General features: G+C 40.0%; 2 protein-coding genes and 1 non-coding gene across 8 annotated transcripts in view; 2 read left to right on the top strand and 1 right to left on the bottom strand.

Moving 5' to 3' along the window:
• Nucleotides 1–189: 189 nt before the first annotated feature.
• On the top strand, nucleotides 190–260 carry Trnat-agu (transfer RNA threonine (anticodon AGU)). The gene has a single exon. It is a non-coding gene; the product is annotated as a tRNA-Thr (tRNA).
• Nucleotides 261–1,344: 1,084 nt separating this feature from the next.
• Nucleotides 1,345–11,970, top strand: LOC109418631 (uncharacterized). 5 transcript variants are annotated; one of them, XM_062842224.1, is made up of 9 exons: nucleotides 1,346–1,520; nucleotides 1,579–1,705; nucleotides 1,767–1,913; nucleotides 4,329–4,455; nucleotides 4,517–4,663; nucleotides 10,951–11,226; nucleotides 11,286–11,514; nucleotides 11,574–11,697; nucleotides 11,757–11,970. In XM_062842224.1, the coding sequence occupies exons 4-9, from the start codon at nucleotides 4,335–4,337 to the stop codon at nucleotides 11,895–11,897; spliced, it is 1,038 nt and encodes a 345-aa protein (XP_062698208.1). In that variant the 5' UTR covers nucleotides 1,346–1,520; nucleotides 1,579–1,705; nucleotides 1,767–1,913; nucleotides 4,329–4,334; the 3' UTR covers nucleotides 11,898–11,970. The 5 variants fall into 5 exon arrangements, with proteins under 5 accessions (XP_062698209.1, XP_062698208.1, XP_062698207.1 ...); XM_062842225.1 differs by lacking the exons at nucleotides 1,579–1,705; nucleotides 1,767–1,913 and having other exon boundaries at nucleotides 1,345–1,520; XM_062842223.1 differs by lacking the exons at nucleotides 1,767–1,913; nucleotides 4,329–4,455 and having other exon boundaries at nucleotides 1,347–1,520.
• Nucleotides 11,962–22,986, bottom strand: part of LOC109405258 (homeobox protein extradenticle) — a 136,890-nt gene continuing 125,865 nt past the window's right edge. For both annotated transcript variants that reach the window (XM_019678290.3, XM_019678291.3), the window contains exons 6-7: nucleotides 15,624–15,771; nucleotides 11,962–15,560 (exon numbers count right to left, since the gene is read on the bottom strand). In XM_019678290.3, the coding sequence (XP_019533835.1) occupies nucleotides 15,273–15,560; nucleotides 15,624–15,771 (436 nt within the window). In that variant the 3' untranslated portion in view covers nucleotides 11,962–15,272. The remainder of the gene's footprint in view (nucleotides 15,561–15,623; nucleotides 15,772–22,986) is intronic.

Genomic DNA, 22,986 nt, shown 5'->3' with positions numbered 1-22,986 from the left:
ACGGCTTATTCAAATGCTTATTGGTTACCTGGGTAAGCATGTCAGCATAAATTCGTGCAGAAGTTCATTCGAGAGATGCGTAGTGTGGATGTACATCTAATCCATCCGAAAGAAGTGCAGTTTGTGAAAAATATAACCTCCGAATTTCGAGTTGAACTTGAATTCAGGTTAGTCACTACGTCTTCGAGTCTTCTCGTAGCGTAGCGGCAACGCGCCTGTCTAGTGAGTAGGAGTCGTGAGTTCGATTCTCACCGAGAGGACGAGTAAGTTTTTCGCAAATTTCACCTCAATTTGTCCATTTCACACTCACATCAGTATTTGTAAAGTCTAGCTTTTGGAATTAAGTAAAACTTCCATTCGGCTGGTTAAGCCGCAAAAATCGATAATTAATTAATTTAATTTATCATTGCCGAATAAAGTAATGGTCGCACACGCATACTGAACTCGTGAGAAAGCTACGAAAGTGAGAGATCGGCAGTTCCACGAATAGAGTTTCCAATCGCCAGTTCATTTTGTTTGCTGGGGTCGTTGTCATTGGTGTTGGATCTGTTGCTGATTTTCCGTTGCAATTCATATTTACGATATTTAAAGTTTGCCCGCAGATCTGCGGTCACTAGCCACCTACTTTCCGGAGGACCATAGTGCACAGTTGAGCTTGAAGTCCTTATCTGCCACTACGACGCTAATAAGCTGCTCCTGGAGAACAAACGCTCAAGTTTGCAAAAGCAAATTCTCGCTTCTCTGTCAGCCTACGACCGAATTTCCAATAGGGATTGGCTACCCGATCTTCCCCAATGTTACTCGCAGCATGGCTGGTACCACGGGAAAATAGGGATGGAAGTTGTAAAGACTAGTGATCTTAATGGGAACTGAATTACGAAAAATATCCATCATTTTCCGTACCATAGTAAACATATGAGAAACTTAAGGACGAACGGGACGGTGGGGGAAATATCCGCCATTGCTCTGTTGCTACTAAGATGGTAATCTCAGATTCTACTTCATATTTTGCAACAAAAACCTATCATTGTGTTTGCTCACTTGCAGTGCATATGCTGATTGTTTTTCAGCATCTTCAGTGCGATAGAACTCGAGATTACCATCTTCAAAATCGCGAGGCAAATTGTTAGAAAGAGAGGCAAGATAGGAAAAATAACACGGCGTCCCATTTCACCTTAAACACCTTGTCCATACCATCATTGTAGGGCACGTTGTAGGGAAAGTCTGGGATTTTTTTGCCTGAACAGCTAAATAAAAAAAGTTTTCTTTGGAAGTAGGTAGTTTGTACACAATTAGACCAGAAAACAAATCTGAAGTTTTATTACAGTGAGTAGTAGGCCTATAAATTAATGTTTGACTTTCTTCCAGTCCAACACTAGGAAAATTCAACAAAATCCACCAATATGGAAGTGCTTGCTGCCAATCCGTTGATTCGTGATGTCAACATATTCCACACGGTTTACTACCCGACCGAAGTGATGCTATATTTTGAGCAGCATCACATATTTGAGATATTTTTTGTAAGAACATGTAAGATACACGCATTTATTTAACGATTTTGACCGTTCGTTCTTGTAGGATTTGATGGTTCTACTGGACCTGAAGCGCCCTGACGACGTGCGCGACTTTATAGCGAGCAACATACAAAAGATGGCGGATAAGTACCGGAAGATTAACGTCGTGGTAGAATGCCCTCAAAATTCTGGTATACAATTTGAATCATTGTCTAGGTCCACATTTTTAGGATAGACAAATTTCCTTTACAGATGTGGCAAAAATTGCGAAGGTTTGCAGTAGAATTCATCGTTCGCCAATTATTTCAATGAAAAGCCCCATTTCGAAAAAGCGGATTGAAAAATTGTCTCACCAATTGAAGCGGTTCGGACTAGACAAAACAAATACGATTTTTATTGGTAATTGAACCTACATACATTTATTTGCTCAACATCACATTTAAGGCAAGACATAATCAACTATAGTACGCCACAATACTTGATTTGTGGCTGCCGCTCTCCATCCTCGGCCACGCACGATGTTCGTCAGGTCACGCTCCACCTGGTCCGCCCATCGTGCTTTCTGCACTCCACGTCTTATGCCAACCGGATCAGTAGCAACATGCCCTGCCCACCGTATCCTTCCGGCCTTGGCCACCTTCTGGATGCTGGGTTTGCCGTAAAGTGCAGCGAGCTCGTGATTCATCCTTCTCCGCCACACACCGTTCTCCTGCAACCGCCGAAGATCGTCCTTTCGCACGCGTCGCTCGAAAACTCCGAATGCTTGCAGGTCCTCCTCGAGCACGGTCCGTAGAGAACCACCGGTCTTGTTAGCGTTTGTACATGGTGCATTTGGTGCGTGGGTGAGTCGTTTTTAGACCGAAGCATCTTCTGGAGCCCGTAGTAGGCCCGACTTCCGCTGATGATGCGCCTTCAAATTTCACGACTCGCATAGTTATCAGCCGTCAGTAAATAACGATTCGAGGTAGACGAATTCCTTCACCACCTCGAAGGTATCCCCGTCTATCGTAACATTACTACCCAGACGGATCCGGCCGTTTTTGGTTCCGCCTACCAGCATGTACTTTGTTTTTGAGGCATTCACCACCAGTCCGACCTTTGCTGCTTCGCGTTTGAGGCGGGTGTACAGTGTTCATAAATTACCGGATTGTGTGAAAATCGTTCCCCGGCAGTTGAGCCCGGCTCGTCGCATCACACCTTCCAGAGCGATGTTGAGGAGTAGGCATGAGAGTCCATCACCTTGTCTCAGTCCCCGGCGAGATTCGAATGAACTGGATAGTTCACCCGAAACCCTTACGCAGTTTTGCACACATCGTTGCTTTAATCAGTCTAGTCAGCTTCCCAGGAAAGCCGTTTTCGTCCATGATTCTCCATAGCTCTGCGCGGTCGATACTGTCGTATGCCGCTTTGAAGTCGATGAACAGGTGATGCGTTGGGACCTGGTATTCACGGCATTTCTGGAGGATTTGCCGTACGGTAAAGATCTGGTCCATTGTCGACCGGCCGTCGATGAAGCCGGCTTGATAACTTCCCACGAACTCATTTGTTTTAGGTGACAGACGATGGAATATGATCTGGGATAGCACTTTGTAGGCAGCATTCCAAATAGTGATCGCCCTGAAGTTCTCACATTCCAAATGGTCGCCTTTCTTGTGAATGGGGCAGATTACCCCTTCCTTCCACTCCTCCGGTAGAACATACACTTTGGTTTGCAGAAGCAAACTCTCCCTTCCCTGTCAACCTACGACCGGAGTTTCCACCGGGATTGGTTACCCGATCCTCCCTGATGTTGCTCGCAGCCCGGCTGGTACCACGGGGAGATAGGGATACGAGTTGCTGGGCAAAGTCTAGTGATCTCAATGGGAACTAAATTACGGAAAATATGCATCATTTACCGTGCTATAGTAAAATAGTATGAGAAACTATAACAACTCGTCCATGCCATTGTTGGGAAATTTTGCGCCTGAACAGTTAGAAGAGATTTTCTTTTGAATCAGTATGAACACAATGGGCGATTAAATGTGAAGTTAGGTAAAGCACAATTTTTAACTTTGGAAGCAAAACTAGTCAATACATTAGGCCGTATGAATAATGTTGAGTAAATACTCTTTACTAAATCTTTGTGAAGACGTGGAGCAAATCTCTGTGAAACTTCACAGAGATCTGAGTAAAGAGTATTTACTCAGCTTTATTCATATGGCCTATTGTGTGGAATGCGAGCTATGCACTACAAACGGAATCGCTCAAGTAATTTTCGTTCAGTGCATTATTTTTCCGTGACCGGAATGGTCAAGAAATTTAACACAGCAAGCCCCATCTGATTTGATGTTTCGTTTCAGCTCCGTACTAGGATCCGAAATAAAGCGACGCTTTCTCATTTCTTGAGCTATTTCTTGCCTGAATTTTCCACGCATCGAGATAGGCCAAGAAATTTCTTGCGATCAGCGTACAGCGTATTACCCATAAATCTCCAAATTCTGCAATAAACGTCTTCTATTTGTATCGTGAGTTGGTCCTGGGATGCGTAAATAGCTGCGATTAGTAGTAGGCCTAGAAATTATTGTTTGACTGTCTCGGAGACAGTTTCCGAACCTTCCAAACATTCTAAACACTTGGAAATTTCAACAAAATCCTCCAATATGGAAGTGCTTGCCGCCAATCCGTTGATTCGTGATGTCAACATATTCCACACGGTTCACTACCCGACCGAAGTGATGCTATATTTTGAGCAGCATCACATATTTGAGATATTTTTTGTACGAACATGTAAGATACACGCATTGATTTAGCGATTTTAACCTTCCAATCTTGTAGGATTTGATGGTTCTGCTGGACCTGAAGCGCCCTGATGACGTGCGTGACTTCATAGCAAGCAACATACAAAAAGTGGCTGATAAGTACCGGCGGGTTAACGTTGTTGTAGAATGCCCTCAAAATTCTGGTATACAATTTGAATTGATGTCCAGGTCCACATTTTTATGATAAACAAATTTACTTTACAGATATGGCAAAAATCGCAAAGGTTTGCAGTAGAATTCATGGTTCTCCAGTTATTTCAATGAAAAGCCCTATTTCGAAAAAGCGGATAGAAAAATTGTCTCACCAAATGAAACGGTTCGGGCTAGACAAAACAAATATGATTTTTATTGGTAATTCAACATTAACATACATACATTTATTTGCTCAACATTACATTCAAGACAACACATAATCAACAATAGTATGCCACAATACTCGATTTGTAACAGCCGCTCTCCATCCTCGGTCGTGCCCAATGATCGCCAGGTCACGCTCCACCTGGTCCGGCCATCGTGCTCTCTGCACTTCACGTCTTGTGCCAATCGGATCAGTAGCAACATGCCCTGCCCACCGTATCCTTCCGGCCTTGGCCACCTTCTGGATGTTGGGTTCGCCGTAAAGTGCAGCGAGCTCGTGGTTCATCCTTCTCCGTCACACACCGTTCTCCTGGACATCGCCGAGGATCGTCCTTAGCACGCGTCGCTCGAAAATTACTTGCAGGTCCTCCTCGAACATGGTCCATGTCTCGTGTCCGTAGAGGATCACCGGTCGTATTAGCGTTTTATACATTGTGCATTTGGTGCGCAGCTTCTTCTGGAGCCCGTAGTAGGCCCAATTTCCGCTGATGATACGCCTTTGGAATTCACGACTCACAAAGTTGTTAGCCGTCAGTATGGATCCGAGGCAGTCGAATCCCTCCACCACCTCGAAGGTATCACCGTCTATCGTAACATTACTACCCAGATGGATCCGGTTGTGTTCGGTTCCGCCTACCAGCATGTACTTTGTTTTTGAGGCATTCACCGCCAGTCCGACCTTTGCTGCTTCGCGTTTCAGGCGGGTGTACAGCTCTGCCACCGTTCCAAATGTTTTGGCAATAATGTCCATGTCGTCCGCAAAGCACACAAATTGACCGAATTGTGTGAAAATCGTTCCTCGGCAGTTGAGCCCGGCTCGTCGCAACACACCTTCCAGAGCGATGTTAAAGAGTAGGCATGAGAGTCCATCATCTTGTCGCAGTCCCCGGCGAGATTCGAATGAACTGGATAGTTCACCCGAAACCCTTACGAAATTTTGCACACCGTCCATCGTTGCTTTAATCAATCTTGTCAGCTTCCCAGGAAAGCCGTTTTCGTCCATGATTTTCCATAGCTCTGTGCGGTCGATTCTGTCGTATGCCGCTTTGAAGTCGATGAACAGGTGATGGGTTGGGACCTGGTATTCACGGCATTTCTGGAGGATTTACCGTACGGTGAAGATCTGGTCAGTTGTCGACCGGGCGTCGATGTAGCCGGCTTGATAACTTCCCACGAACTCATTCGTTTTAGATGACAGACGATGGAAGATGATTTGGGATAGCAATTTGTAGGCAGCATTCAAATTGGTGATTGCTCTGAAGTTCTCACATGCCAAATGGTCGCTTTTCTTGTGAATGGGGTAGGTTACCCCTTCCTTCCACTCCTCCGGTAGCTGTTCGGTTTTCCAGATCCTGATTATCAACCGGTGCAGACAGGTGGCCAACTTTCTGGGCCTATTTTGATGAGCTCAGCTGCGATACCATCCTTACCAGCTACTTTGTTGGTTTTAAGCTGGTGAATGGCATCCTTAACTTCCCTCAGCGTGGGAGTTGGCTCATTTTCGTCCTCTGCTGCATTGGCGTAGTCGTTCCCTCCGTTGTCGTGATCCTGTGACTCCTGTGACAACGACCTCCTCGCCATTCGATTGCTCGTCGAAATGCTGCTTCCACCGTTCGATTACCTCATGTCCGTCCGTCAGGAGGCCTCCGTCATTATCCGTCGAGCTTCTCGTAGAACTTCCATGTTTCATGACAACGGCACAGCAGTTCCATTTCCACGCACTCCGCTTCTTCCAGGCGGCGCTTTTCCCCCCGAAAGAGGCGGGTTTGCTGTTTTTGCTTGTGCTTGTAATGTTCCACATTCTGCCGGGTTCCTTGCTGCAGCATTACCGCCCGTACTGCGTTCTTCTCATTCAAAATCGCTCTGAACTGCTCATCGAACCATTCGTTTCGTCGACTCTCACGTAATCGATTGTGCTCTTGGTTGCGTCGTTTATGACTACTTTTACTGTTTTCCAGCAGTGCTCTAAAGGGGCTACATCGAGCTCGCCTTCGTCTGGCGACGCTGCGCGTATGCTGAGGTCTGGGGTGACATCCAGTAGCTTAAGTCGCTCAAGGTGGTCGGAGTCGATGTTAGCGCCACGATAGGTACTGAGGTCGATTATGTCAGATAAGTGCCATCCGTCAATCAGAACGTGGTCGATTTGCGATTCCGTCTGCTGTGGTGATCTCCTGGTGTAACGATAAGGGAGGCTGTGTATGCCAATATTTTTGAAGGAGGCGAAATCAATGAGTCGTAGGTCGTTTGCGCTCGTCAGTTGACGCTGAAGTTTCCAATCGTCGGTCTGAACTCCTCCTCCTGGCCTATATGAGCGTTTAGGTCTCCTATACTGATCTTCACGTCGTGTCTTGGGCAGCTACTCGCGTTCGAACTGGGCGCCTTCGTTATCATAAGTATTTCCGAAGTGAGGGCTGTGTACGTTTATTATGCAGAAGTTTAAGAATCGGTTCTTAATCCCCAAGGCTCTACTATTGTTTCTTTTAACTCTTATCAGCAACATTCTTTCACGATTATGCTGTGCTCCAAGACTTCTGCTAAGAATTTTCTCCAAGATCTTCTAGAATTTCTCCAGCAATACCATCAAAACTTCTCCAAAATCCACCGTGAAATCCTCCTGAAATTCCTCCAGAAATTATTTTAGGCATTATTCCAAAAATTCTTTCGGGAATTTTTTTTAAGTTCCTATAGAAATTCCCTTAAAAAATATCTAGGATATCCTCAAAAATTACTTGTGGAATTACACCAGGGAATACTCCAAGAATTAGTTTCTCCAGGGATTATTTCGGATATTTTTCAAGAAAATTTTTCAGGAAATCCTCCAGAAATTGCTCCAGAAATGCCTACAGGAATCCCTTCTGGAATTCCTCAAATAATTTATTCAGGAATATCTCCAAGAATCCCTTCAGGAATTCTTCAAAGCATTCCTCCAGAATTCCTTCAGGAATTTCTCCAGGAAGTCCTCCAAGACTTCCGCCAATAAATTATCCAAGCATTCCTAATGGAATGCATCCAAAAATCCATCTAGGTTGTTCTCCAGATATTCCTCGAAGAATCCCTCCAGAAACGTGCAGGAAATCCTCCAATAAATATTTTAAAAATTACTTGAGGAATTCCTCCAAGATTTCTTCCAGACATTTCTCTAGAAATTCCTCCAGGAATTCGTCACGGATTTTTTTGAAGAAATTCCTACCGAAATTACTTCAGGAATCCCTCCAGGAACTTCTTCCGGAATTCGAAGATCTCTTCCAGGAGTTTTTCCAGGGATATTCAAAGTTTTTTTTTAAAGAATACCTCCCGAAATTTCTCCTAACAACCTCTAGGATCCTTCAGGAAACCTGTAGAAAATACCCCTGGAATTACTCTAAAAAATTGTCCAAGAATTCTTTTAGAAATATCCTCAGAAAATCCTCCAAAAATTTCTTAGGGATTTGGCCAAAGCTTCCCCCCGAAATTACTCCAGGAACTCCTCCAGGAATTACTCTGAAAATTACTCTTGGAACTCGTTTAGGAATTTGTCCAGGAACCTCTTTTTGGAATTATACCAGGAAATTCTCCAGAAATTGCCCCAGAAATTACTCCGGAATTTCCATCTGGAAGTCCTCCAGGAATTCCTCCAGAAATTCCTCTTATAATATCTTCAGGAATTTCTCGAAGAATTCGTCCAGGAATTCCACCAAGAATTTCTCAAGAAAATCCTCCAAGAATCCCTCCAAGAATTTGGCCAGGGATTCCTTTATAAACTCCTCTAGCAATACCTCCAGTAATTTTTCAATAAATATCTTCAGGAATTGTTCCAGGAAATCCTTCAGAAATTTACCAACAGAAATCCTCCGAGGAATTTCTCCTAGAATTCCTTCGGGAAATGCTCCAAGAATTCCTTCAAGGCATCCGCCAAGAATTCCTCCAACAATTCCTGCCAGAATTGACTTCCAAGAATTTCTTCAGGAATTCTTCAGGAACCTCCAAGACTTCTTTCAAGAATTCCACTAAGAATCTCTCCAGCAATTGCTTGACGAATTCTTTCAGGAATTTCTCCAAGAATACCTACAAGAATACTTCCAGGTATTTCTTCAAGAATTTCTGAAAGTAATTTCTGGAGGAAATCCTGGAGGAATTCCTCGAATATTTCCTGGAACAATTGATGTATGTAGTAATTTATGAAGGATTTTTTAAAGAATTCCCTGGGGTATTTCTTAGATGAATTTCTGGAGGACTTCCTGGAGTATTTCCTGTAAAAATTCATGAAGTAATTTCAGGAAGAATTCCTAAAATAAATCCTGGAATATTTTCGGGAGGAATTCTTAAAGTATTTTCAGGAAAATCCTGGTATTATGCCTGGAGGAATTCCTGTAGGATTCGCTAGAGTAATTCCTGGAGAATTTCCTGGAAGAATTCTTGCAGGAATTTCTGGAGTAATTCCCATAGCAATTCCTGTAGAAATTCCTGCAGTTATTTCTGGAGGAATTCATGGAATAATTCCTGGAGGAATATCTGGAATATTGCTTGTAGGAATTCCTGTAGTATTTGTCGGAACAATCCCCAGAGGAATTCCTGTAACAAATTGTGGAAGAATTCGTAGCGTAATTCCTAAAAAATCCTGGAGGATTTGCTTGATGAATTTCTGGAATATATCCTGAAGGAATTCCTGGAGGAATCCCTGGATGAATTCCTTGAGGAATTCCTGAAGGAATCCCTGGAGGAATTCCTGGGAGAATTTTTAAAGTATTTTGTGGTGAAATTCATTAAGGAAATCTGGAGGAATCCTTGGAGGAATTTCTAGAGAATTTCTTGGAGGGCTGTTACGGGTAGAGATTAAGGAGGAATTAGTTGAGGAATTCCTGAAGGAGTTCCCTGCGGAAGCTCTGGAAGAATCTCTTGATGAATTTCTTGAGAAGTCCCTGAAGGATTTTTTGAATAAATTTGTGATTGTATCCGTGGCGGAGTTTCTCGAGGAATCCCTGCAGAAATTCCTGGAGGAAACTTTGAAGGAATTCAGGGAGGAACCCTTGCAGGAATACCCGGAGGAATCCTAGGAGGAATTCCTGGTGGATTCCCTGTAGGATTTCCTGGCGAAATTCCGGGATGAATCCCTGCAGGATTTCATGGATAAATTGCAGGAGGAATCCCTAGATGAATTCTTGTTTGAATCCTGGATGATTTTCTGGAGGCATCACTGGAAGGATTTGAGGTGGAATCCTATGGACAATTCCTGGAAGAATTCCGTAAGGAATCCTTTAAGGAATGTCAGGAGGAATCCCTGTGAGGAATTCCTGGAAGAACCCCTGTAGGTATAATTCCGGGGTGAATTTGTGGAGAACACCGTGTAGGAATTTCTGAAGGAATCCCTTGATGAATTCCTAGGTGAATTAGCAATTATTTCTGAAGAAAGTCCTGGTGGAGGATGACCTAGACCACCAAGTGAATGTTGCTATGTTATCAAAATTGTAGTCTGAGGCTCTAAAAGAAGCGTAGATAATATTCCGCGAGCATCCGTCACAATAAAAATATCCAAAGATTTACAGATATTGCGACCCATACTTCAAAATACATTGGACACCCAACTAGCAACACATAGAGATGGGGAGGTATTATGCATTTCTTAGCACAACTATTCCCTTTGATCCTCTTCCAGGCTATCTTTTCCTATTTCCCTACCTGTCCCTATTCCTATCCTAATAGTAATTTGCTTCCTTTCTTCTCAGGTAGATGATAGAATTGGCTTTTATTATGACCATAACACAAATGAGGATAATGTGCCTCTAGAACCGGCCTTCTGATACCTGATACAGTTATAAATATCTTTCCTCCTGGCAGTTACCATAGCTTATCTGTTCACAAGTTGCCTTCACACTGACTGTCGTTGACAGTTTTGTAAAATATCCGCATATCATTTAGTTCCTTACCTCAGTTATGACATTCTCCTCATAATACCTTTTTTCTATTCTAACCCTCCTAGGATGTTAAGCTAGGTGCACGTTCTGCGAGCCTGTCTGGGTTATATTGACCCCAACATCTTTCCAGGGTTAAATTGATTTGTCGGCTGCTCTTGTTTCTTTTTCGCTCTCTATTTTACTGGATACCAGACACTACAGTTCACTCAAGTGAAGGCTTCCTTTATCAATAGTTCTCCGTAAGTCATCTTAACCGCTCTGATGTGTTGTCGAAACATTTATAGAACGCGTCTTCAACGGGGTTATCGTTTATTGGCACATTATGTTCATCAATCAGTTATTGAAGAGTGTACCCCATATTCTCAACACACTACATATCTCATTATTCAGGTCATCCAAGTGACATCTCGCATAAACTTATTCAGAGGGAGTTTCATCTAAACAAACGATTCGATCTAAACCACAACTTATCCAGTATGAAAGCTACCGAAACAAGAACAGTTCTTCCTATCGCGGTCAGCTTAAAGAACTCCATGAGACAAATGGCACTGCATCCCGATCATTCTCGAGTAAAATATATCGAAAGAATTCTGATAATGGGTCGTCCCGGATCAGGAAAACATCGCCAGGCACGATTGTTAGCCAATCGCCTTGATTTGATACTTGGTAGGCACTTTGAAACAAAGTATTATGAATAAGGCGAAAATAAGCTTGTTTTTACACAGTTTCAGCGACTGATCTCATAAACGCCGCAAGATGCGATAAAAATCTGTTCAAGAAAACACTGGAGATTGGTCTGGAGGATAATGCGCACACTTCGGATCTCCTTGCAACGATTATTCAGAAGCGTCTCTTGGAACCGGATTGCCTTCAATTTGGCTGGGTGCTAGTGGACTTTCCCAATACCGCCGAGGATGTTGAAAACTTGTACCATCTGTTGATCGCGCCGAAAAAGTATTAACTAATAATGTTTGGAAACCCTGAATGGGGTTCTAAAGTCAGTATCTTTGTAGGGTGATCGAATTGCACACCAATTCGAGGCTTTGTTGGAAGAGAAAACTAAATCAAATGAGGAAGAATGGTGCTCAAATTGACGATGAGGTACTTCAACTGAAAGAGTCCGTATTGCAGGCAGAAGTAAGATGTTTGCTTTAGAAAACTTGAAAGCTTAATAAAAACAATATTTAATTTTGCAGTTCGACTTTTATGACATGCATTATACCGCGGTGGAAGCTTCGTTAGAGCGACAAAACTGCGTTATACTTCATGTAAATGGAAATAACTGTACTGAGGAAGTGCATGGAGAAATTTTGACGAAATTGTTGAAGATTGATTGATCAGTGGTGAAGAAAAACTTGGATTTGGTTTGTCATCAAAATCAATAAAAATAATCGTTTGCGCTTCCTTTTATGTACTTTTTTCTTATACTTCATCATATTACTTCATATCTTTACTAGTGTTAATTATTAATGTAGGTTTTCACTTCATCCTTCGTTTTCACATTTGTGTTAATTTTGTTCTTGTTGTTTGTTGCTGTTGTTCTTGTTGTTGTTGAATTTCTTCCTTCAGTTATTTATAATTAAGTACACATAAAATTTAAATTTAATAGATTTAATAGATTTTTAAATCGTTTTCGTATACATACTTTCGTTTCTTCATTTTTTTCTCAATTTTTCTCAAGAGACACCATAGTTTGTTCTATGCAGTTTGTTATTTCTCCTCCAACGGGAGTTTTTGTTTGTTTGTGTGTGGATGATATCGGAAAACAAAATGGTATCCAATCAAATAAATGCATGCAAAGTGAAAGTAAAATATTGCATCGAACACTGCGCTGTATACTGGCTAACTTAATTAAAGTGGATATCAATTGCAGTGTCAGAAACCAAAGAAGAACAACACGAACACTAAGTCAAATGATGACAAAAAGAGTCACACTAAGAACTCGCGCAACGCGCACAACCAAATTGATGAACAGCAACCATAAACAAAAAACGAAAGCGGAACAAATGAGTGCGTAACGAGAATACATGCGAATAATGTTCTGATGTTTGTTTTTCCAGCGGTGAACGGGCTCGTGAAGATTACCATCGATCGAAATTCTTTTGAAGGGAGGGGTTTCCTGAGAAGCACTCTTGCGCTGTTTAGAAGTGCTGCCAGAAGTTTCGATCCTGGCAAGTTAGGGAACTTAAAACCTGATTTGCGCGGTAGATGTCGTCGTCGTCGGATCGTTTGCCATATCTTAACACGGTAGAAAGCCACTAGATATTACTTTAATTTTGTTTTTTTTTTTCTCTCTTGATGTTTTATATTTTTCCCGAAACTGAAATTTTCTATTAAAATGATTGGAAAATAGTTTTTGTTCATTAATAATTGGTAGCTTTAAATAGTATATTTTCAAACTTTTTTTATTAATCAATAGTTTTTTTTCATTATTATTATATCGTATACAAATGATTTGTTCGCTTAATTTTTTGTTTCATCAACTCGCGTTCTCTAAATTGTCACACAGGTTTCCTCAGGGAGATTCGAGCTAATGCTAGATTCCGTCTGGTGTCATTCCCAGAACTATTTAGGGTTTTATCACGGTTTTGAGGACCGAAATTTGGTTTTTAGACTGATCCAAAACCGTCATAAAACCAAGAATGATAGGGAAGTATTCGAATCTAGTCTTTGTCCCGTTTAGCATTTTGCCGTTCGCTTGCACATATTGTCAATATTTTTTGTTTGTTCTCAGCGTGTGTGGTTGTGTATGGGTTTAAAGGTTTAGCGTTGCTGTCACAGGCTCACACACATGCACACCTTCTGTGGTTTATGTTAGTGTAAATGACAAGGTTGCTAGTTTTTTTTTGCTGCGACTCTATAACTTTTAAGTACAAATCCTTTCTGGCGGGGATAGAGCTAAATTTTGGTATAGCGAATCGTATAACTGGGTTTCGATTTTACTTCTTTTTTGATCGTTTCGAAAAGTTTTTAAAAACTTTGAAAATTGTATACTTGTTGTGTGTGTTTTCTTGTGTTGGTTGGTTTCCTTTCTAGTGTGGATTGAAGAGTATGTAATTCTGTTTTTTATTCGTCTACAAGGTTTTTCATTTTCAAGTTGGAAGAAATGAAAATGCTCCAAATGCAGTCTACTCTAAAAATAGCTTTGTTTGGATGTGTTCCAAATTTGCTAGACAAAGAAAATAATTTTGTAGCATAATCTTCTGGTTGCACTAACTCTGATCTAATTTAATTTACGTATATTTATGTGAGTGTGGCTGACCCATCCGGGATAGACCCCGAATGGGCTTTATCAGGGCCACGTTGATGGCCAACTTGGATAATGGTGGATGTTTGTTTCTCCATTGCCGGCTGTGAGCCGGATCATTGCGTTGGATCATGAGACTTACAGTAATAGTATCGTTTTGTGTTTCTCTTTTTTTCCCTATCGTCTAATGGTATACACAATAGTTTGTTTCCTTTTTAAACTATGCTCTATCGGTAGAATTGAAGTATTCTTAACGTTGCTTGCTTGCTTACTTATTCGCGTTAGTGGATTTCGTGTAGGTCAATTAGGAGAATCTGTTGCGGAGAGGTAAACACACAGGGTTTCAGGAACAATGCTATGGTATAGGGTAAGCGTACCAGTTACCGATGTAGTGGATCATTATTAACATATTACAGTATTTTCAAACTTTTATGTTTCACACGGACTTTTGACAGGTTCTATTACTGTCATCAATCAAGCAAATCTTGAAGTCCATTATTGTGGGATATATTTTTCGTGAGGTTTTCAAACGAAATTTGAAAAATATCATCTAAAACTTGTACGAACATTTTCAAAAAAACGAAGCATGTTCAAATAGAGAACCACAATGTCCATAACTGGCCCACTTACCTTAGTTGTGATGTATTGCGATAGAGTAGTGTAGTAAAATGCCCAAACCAAGCACGCAAATCAATCAATCTCGAATCGAATGCAAACACCGAACGGTGTGATTTGTTTAGGCTTTCGTAGTGTATGCGCTCGCATTAAATATAAACAAGACGCTGCTGTTGGCATCTGGGCGGATGTTTGTAAAAGTAGGATAGAAATGCGCTTCCCATAGTGTAAATAACTAAAATTATTGCAGCGTTGATTTATGTATAATTTCACTAATCCGTGGAGCGGCGGGGAGATAGGACGACCACTAGAATCACCTTCTGGGAGAAATTGTACGTATTCGTCGACGAATGAAGCAATCACTGCCTCAATTCGTCCTCTTATTTTCAAAAAGAATAATCGATTCATTAGTTACCCGATTGATGCAAATGGTGAACGTTTTTCATGAGATATAATTTAAATAACTACTGCTTTTAAATAATCGTTCCTTAACGTAAAACTAACCCACTTTTGAGTGTTTCAAACTTAAACAAATCAATCTTTTACTCCATTATTGATCCTGGACCTAACTGCTTCATACAATTAAACCCAGAATCCCTATCTCGCTCTGGCCCGAATTTGAACTAAACTAGGATAATTTCTACCAGTTGCCTACACTGCATTCCATCCACCATTCAAAGAGGAGGGCGAAAAGCGGTGCTTATCATTTTATCCACTACTGTATTCGTACGCACTCTCATCCTCATCATCATCGGTTAGGACTCACTCTAACTTACTAAGCTTTACTACGCCGGATCAGACAGACAGACTGGCGCTCCGCTACAGCAGCGCCGCTCTAGTACTCCGCATCTCAAGGACTCAGATCCTGGTGGCCACCCATCGGATCGTACCCCATGCTGCCGTCGTACGCCTGCTGCTGGTCGTATCCGCCGGACCCGAGCGAGTAACCCATCGAGTCCTGGGCGGGTGCGGGCGACATCATCGGAGTGGCCGCACCACTTGGCGGGCCGCCCATCGAGTACGGTGAGGCACCGGCGGCCTTCTTGGCGGCGTACAGATTCGCCTCCTCCTGGGCCTTGCCGATGTTCTTCTTGTAGCGGATGCGCTTGTTCCCAAACCAATTCGACACTTGGGAGACCTGGATGTAACGATTACCAAATTGTAAGTAGGAATAATTTGAAAAACGGGTTTTAAAACCTACGGTGATGCCACATTTTCTGGCCAGCTCCTCCTTGGCTTCTTCCGAGGGGTAGGGATTGCTGAGGTGGCTGTAGAAGTACTCGTTTAGGATTTCAGACGCCTGTTTGCTGAAGTTGCGTCTCTTTCGTCGGGCGTCCAGGAAGCGAGATCTGTAATGAAGAAAAGAAAAGAAACATTTCAGAATATTTCATCTGGTTGTAATCTTGAATTTAAAATATATTCTATAGATAGATCTACAGAAACTATGAGTTCCGTTACTGTCCATTATCGATCTATGCAGTAAAGCCATTCTTATCCAAACATGTACGTTATGTACAACGTTAGTCTGAAAATGTCTTTCGATTCATCCCACACAAGGAAACGCAGTAAACACGACTGATTACAATTCAAATTCATTTTAAGGACAAACGTCTTAAAATCCCGCTTCAACAGTGCATCAGAACTTCAGACGCACAAATTTCAAGAATCTAAACAACAGTGCATTTTATTATTCTGTTTTTGCTCACTTGTAATAAGCTTAAAATAAAAAAGATCAGGTACGCTGGTTTTGTTTACGAATAGATTTGTGCGCTCGAAATCGTGAGTAGGTGCCAAAGTCGGCCATTTTGGGATTCTAACTAGTCTGTCTTTGACTTACGGTCGCCATGTAGTGTTCATTATATTCAACAGACCCAGATTGAATTGCTATCAGTTCTTTTCCAGTGATTGTAACGTTACTGCAAAAAAGTTACTCCACAGGTTCTTCGTCGTCTTGGCGTAACGTCCCAACTGGGACAAAGCCTGATTTTCAGTTAAGTGTTCTATGAATACTTCCACAGTTCGCTGTCAGTTTTTTGGCTCAATTGGTCATATGAAAACAAGGATACAGAATGTTAAGGACAAACGTCTTGATCCCGCTTCAAAAGTGCATCAGAACTTCAAACGCACAAATCTCAAGAAGCAAGCTTCAAATAACAGTGGATTTGATTATTCTGTTCTTGCTCACTTGCAATAAGCTTGAAATAAAAAAGATCAGGTGTGCTGGTTTTGTTTACGAAGAGATTTGTGCGCTCGAAATTGTGAGTAGGTTCCAAAGTGGGCCATTGTGGCAGCCATTTTGGGATTCTAACAAGTCTGTCCTTAAAGTTGACTATTTTGTATGAAAATTGGCTTTCACTCATGCTTTCACTGCTATTTTTATGAACACAGTTGTATCGATCCAAATTATGCATAAATGCTGCTATTACACCTCGTTAATACATGTGGACATTTTAGGGTGTTAGAAGCAAGTGTGAATAACAAAATCCCAGTTTTGAGTAAATGAGGCTCAAAGTTTGGTCTAATTTTTCATCCCATACAAAATGTATGAAGAATTAAAATCAACCCAATTTTGTCCGATTTATTGTAATATTTCTAAACAACGTAGAAACAGTATTAAAAGAAAAGTTCCGAAGAGAGAATTTTTTTGATATGTTCAACTCAAATTCGACAAAATGGTCACTTACGCCCCTTTGCATCTGGGCCCCTAATTTATAAATTGTCTTGCCATATGCAGGGATGGGAACACTCACTTGCAAAGAGTTACATTCACTTGCTATTTTCTCAGCTCAGAAGCGTGCAATCAAGAAACGATGTATGGACAACTTTTTCCTTGTGATTTGGTCTAAACGTTTGCCGAAGAAATTAGGAGTCGCACACGCATATCAAAGTCGTGAGGAAGCTGCGAAGGCACCTCTCCACGAGGTGAATGTAAATTACACTCACCTCGTGGAGAGTCGCTTTCGCAGCTCTGTCTCGACTTTGTTATGCGTGTGCGACCCCTACTGTCTTCGGCAAAGCTTTAGACCAAATCACAAGGAAAAAGTCGTCCATACATCATTTCTTGATAGCACGCTTCTGAGTAGAGAAAATAGCAAGTGAATGTAACTCTTTGCAAGTGAGTATTCCCATCCTTGACCATATGGTATAGATCTCGCATAAACTATGAGGGTATATTGGTATTAACGAAATACCAAAATATTGTTACCATAAGATAAATTAAAAATATCTTTCGTTACATGCCATTACACGGTCGCCATGCAGCCTTGTTACGGTCGCTATGTAAGGCACTCATTCTTAAGAACAACCATAGTTTAGGGAAGTACTAGCATCAATGAATTCCTGATTGGGCATTCCGTAGTCGCCTATATTGTTGTTTTCTCGGAGTCACATTGGATTCAACATGTCCCATACTTCCTTCGGGCTTTCTTGCTGAAAATTCTACATTCATAAATTTTCATCTATGGGCAGTTCCTACAGTTCCTTGAAGAAGTCCTTTTGTAATCTCGTCATTCAATTCTCTGTAAAAATGGGTTATTTCTTACAGAATGTTTACCGAAAATTTTCCTTAAGAATAATATTTCAATTAACAAAATTTCAGGAATCCGTAATTTATTTTATGCAATTCAGTATTATAATTTCTATTTTATACAACTCATTTCAGTATCATAATGACCAAATTTTCCGTATTGGTTCATTATGCAACTGAAATAAGTTGCATAATGAAAAATAGTTGCATAATGTTCATAATGCAACCCATTTGAGTTGCATTATGAACATTATGCAACTCAAATGAGTTGTATAATGAAAAAATCATTGCATAATAGTTATTTATGTAAAGAGTTGCAAAAAGTTGATTTTTTCAGCACGAGTCGTACATTTATCCAACGAGGCTTGCCGAGTTGGATAAATACGAAGAGTGCTGAAAAAATCGAGTTTTGCAACGAGTTCCATACAAAATTTTATGCAATGATTTTTTCATAATGCAACCCATTTGAGTTGCATAATGTTCATAATGCAACTCAAATGAGTTGCATTATGAACATTATACAACTATTTTTCATTATGCAACTCATTTCAGTTGCATAATGAACCAGTTCGGAAAAATTGGCCATTATGATACCAATATGAGTTATATAAAATAAAAATTATAATACTGAATTGCATAAAATTTTGTATGGAACTCGTTGCAAAACTCGATTTTTTCAGCACTCTTCGTATTTATCCCACTCGGCAAGCCTCGTTGGATAAATGTACGACTCGTGCTGAAAAAATCAACTTTTTGCAACTCGTTACATAAATAACTATTATTGATTTCGCCATTTTATCTATTTAATTTCCCAGAAATAAGTGAGATTTATTTTGAGAACTTTCAATGAGAATATTGGTCTGGCTCTCCGAAATTCTTCCAAAATTCCGTCTTTATAGCATTTCTATTCTTGTGGTAACAATTTTCTTATCTTCTACTGTAAGCATTTCTATTCTTATGGTAACATTTTTCTTATCTTCTACTGTAAGCACTTTTGACAATTCCTTTGAAATTTCTTCGGCAACACCTTCGTTTTTTTGCAGTTTTTTTAGGAGTTGATTAGGCATTTTGTTCTTGGAATTCTTTCAACATTTTTTAAAATTTGATTCAGCAGTTTCTTGGCGAATTTATTTGGAAATTTCTTCGGCATTTTGAAAAATTTGCGTTGCAATTTTCATCTGCAAATGTTTCGAAGTGAAAATCTTTTCCTGAAAAAAATAAAAAATGGTAGGCATGACCGTTTTCATAATTGTGCACAACTGCTGCCAAATATATTTTTTCAAATAACACTAGTTTACAGAATTTTTGAGCCCGGTAAGCTGATGATCATTTTTAGTGTAAAATCATGCCCTGAATTCGAAAACGTGAAGGAAAAAAAAATCAGTAGAGCGGCAATTATTTCGATTTTTTATACAAGGCTGTCAATTTGAAATCGGGTTTTGTTCTAATTTTAAGCAAAGTTGCTCCCTTCTTACATTTCTATTTTCGTAACCAATGCTCCGATTGAGCTGAAATTTTTACTGTAACTGGATAACTAATGTTTCAAATATACTTGAAAGAGATTTTTGTAATTCTTGCTGAATTACATATAGCCGAGGCGGTAAACGCACGGGTATTCAGCAATGACCATGCTGGGGGTGACGGGTTCGATTCCCGGTCGGTCCAGGATCTTTTCGTAAAGGAAATTTCCTTGACTTCCTTGGGCATAGAGTATCTTCGTGCCTGCCACACGATATACACATGCAAAATGGTCATTGGCAGAGGAAGCTCTCAGTTAATAACTGTGGAAGTGCTCATAGAACACTAAGCTGAGAAGCAGGCTTTGTCCCAGTGAGGACGTTACGCCAAGAAGAGAGAAGAGAGAGAGAGATTTTTGTAATTGATTTTTTCTTACCGAATAAAACAATACAAATCTCAATTATATTTTTGGAAATTTTTTGAATCCCACTAATCTGATAAAAAAAATATATTTCAGATGATCGAAACATACTATAATCAGCTTTTTATTTATGCAAAAAGATGGAAAATTCGTTGTTTGCAACGCAAAATATTTAAATTTTAGTTTATTTCATTTTTTTAAAAACTGTAGAGCTCGATTTTCAGGAAAAACTCAAAAACTGTTCTACTTAAAATTTTTTGAAGCACTATCTTGATATCAGAACATGATTATGCGTCAAAAATTTTGGTCTTTGATAGAAGTTCATGACCCTCGCTTTTTTTTGTAAACTAGTGTAATGAGTATATGCCTTTAGGTTGTATTAGGCATACATTGTTTTTGCAATTTAATTTTAGAGATTTTTCGGCATGTTGTGAATTTGTTCGACAATTCATTTAGAATTTCTATGGCAATTCATTTAAAATCCCACTGTAAATTTCTTCCACAACTCCTTTGAATAAGCAGTTCTTCCATAAGTTTTATTGAAAAATTCCTTCAAGAGTTTATTTGGAAACATCTATGGGAATCTCTTCAGAAAATTTAGCCATGAATTTCTTGGGAGATTTTTTGGAAATTCGTGAAGAAACTGCTAGAGAAATTCCCAATGGAAACCTGGAGGAATTCTTAAAAAAAAATCTCGAACTGCTGGAAAAAATCTCGAAGGAATTCTTTGATAATTTTTGATTGATCTTAGAGAAATTTTCGGAACTCCTGGAAGAATTCTTGATGGAACTACTGGTGTAATTCCAGAGGTAACTTCTAAAAGATTCCCAAAGCAATTCCTCGTGCAAAAATTCGATTGAGAATTGCTTTGGAAATATCTATGGAAATCTTTTCAAAAATATTGCTATGGATTTCTTCTTAAATTGTTTTGGTAATTTCTTAGGAAGTTCTCCATTTTTTTTTAATTTCTTTGGGATTGAAAATTTCTTCAGCAATTCTTTCAGAGTTCCTTCGGCTTATAATTTAGAAAATTTCATCGGAAATATTTTTTGGAAATGGTTTGCTAATTTCGAATACATACATTCCGATTTGCTAATACATTTTAAAATTGCTTCGGCCACACCGATTTTCGACAATTTGTTGATATTTGTCCTTTCTAAATTCCTCTGAAAATATCTTTGGGTATTTCGTTGTGATGTAGGCAATTTCATAGAAAACTTACAAAAAACTTCTTCACATAAATATGCCATGAATTTCTTCAGCAATTCTTTACGAAATTTCTTCGCCAATTTTTTAGTAAATCCTAGCTGCAATTACCTTGGAAATCCCTTCGGAAATCTCTTTGGCGAAGGAATTGAGAATTCTTTCATCAGGAGCATCCAAACGCTGAATGTATGAATACCCGAAGGAATCCTTGGAGGAATGCACAAGACAAACAAAAATAAAAAAATAAAAACTGCGGGAAACCGAGAAGCAACTCCTGAATAATTTTCCGGATAAATTTCGTAAGAAACTTATGGATGAGTTTCTGGGGGAACTGCTGGAAGAAACCCAAAGAACCATTTTTTTAAATAATCTGAAAGAACTTCAAGAGAAATTTATGAAAGAACTCCTGGAATGATTCTCTTAACTCCAGAAGGCATTTCGGAAGGAATTCCAGAATGAATTACCGAGGAAATTTTGAAAGAAATTCCCGAAGGAACTTCCTGAAGTATGTATTTCCAAAGCGATTCCAGAAAGATATCTTGAAGGTATTGAACTTCTGGAGTAATTTATGATGGAACTCTTGCAAAAATTCCGGAAGGAACTCCTGGAAAGTTTTTTATTTTATTTTTTTTTGTAAAACGTGCAGAATCTCTCGGAGAAATTTCTGCAAAAGTTTAGGAAGAATTCTCTGAGGAACTGAAAGGAATTCTCGGAGAAATTTGCGGAAAAACTACTCCAGAAATTTCTTAGGGAGCTTCACGAGGAATTCCCGGATGAGTTTTCGTTTGAACTCCTTGGTAAATTTTCTAAACTCCTAGGAAAATATGTACTAGGAAAAACTTGAAAAAATGAAGAGATTTCAGAACAAATTCTAAGAGAAACTCCCAGAGGGATTCCCGATGGAATCCCTTAGAGTATTTCCAGAGGCACTCCTGGAATAATATCTCATAGAACTCCTGTTAGGAATTCCAAAATATTTTTGGAGAAATTTTCGAAGGAATTACTGGCAAAATTCTTGATGAAACTCATGGGAGATTTTTGATGAAACAGGATCCTACATGAGTATCCGAAAGAATTCCTGAATTGATTCCCGGATGAATTTGCAAGGAACTCCTGGTGGCTTTTTTACAAGGTTGTGAGATAGTTGTCGAAAAAATCTAAACGAAACGATTTTATCAGAATTCTTCCAAAAGTTTCGATAAACATTATGTATGACAATTCACAAATATATTCTCTACAGGTTTTAATAAACATCTTATTCTTCTTCTTTCTGGCTCTACGTCCCCACTGGGACTTGACCTGCCTCACTTCAACTTAGTGTTCTTTGAGCATTTCCACAGTTATTAATTGAAGAGCTTCCTTTACCTGCCATTGCATGAATTTGTATATTGTGAGGCAAGTACAATGATACACTATGCCCAGGGAGTCGAGAAAATTTTCCCGACCGGAACGGGAATCGAGCCCGCCGTCTCCGGATTGGCGATCCATAGCCTTAACCACTAGGCTAACTGGAGACCCTTCACGCAAAAAAAAAAAAACCGTTCCGATATACGTGCACTCCCAGTCACGGCAACGGGAACAAACGGGAACTATGCATAGCAACGATAACAACAATAAGAAATGCACACCGTGAACTAGATATCACGTTTTCTAGAACGCCCATATTGACAGTTGGAACTAGTTCCAGTTCACGGTGTATATTTGCTTGCTCTCATATTTGCGTTTGTTTGTTCACGTTTATCAGAATAGTTTTTTGAGCGTGTTGAACTGAACATGTTTCGGGTTTTAACGGAAAAAAATTTCACTTAAAGACCCTCTACTTTCTCTAGGAAGCTCAACCTTGTCAACACACATTTTTTCTCTCGTTCGAGTGTTTATTGACGATCATTTTTAGTACCCGAGCATCACGATAGTATAATGATGAAGATCGTTCAACGGCTATAAAAATCGAAT

The sequence above is a fragment of the Aedes albopictus genome, chromosome 3, assembly GCF_035046485.1.
Source record: "Aedes albopictus strain Foshan chromosome 3, AalbF5, whole genome shotgun sequence".
In the NCBI taxonomy this organism is placed as follows: Eukaryota; Metazoa; Arthropoda; class Insecta; order Diptera; family Culicidae; genus Aedes; species Aedes albopictus.
This window is presented reverse-complemented; position numbering and strand designations above follow the sequence as displayed.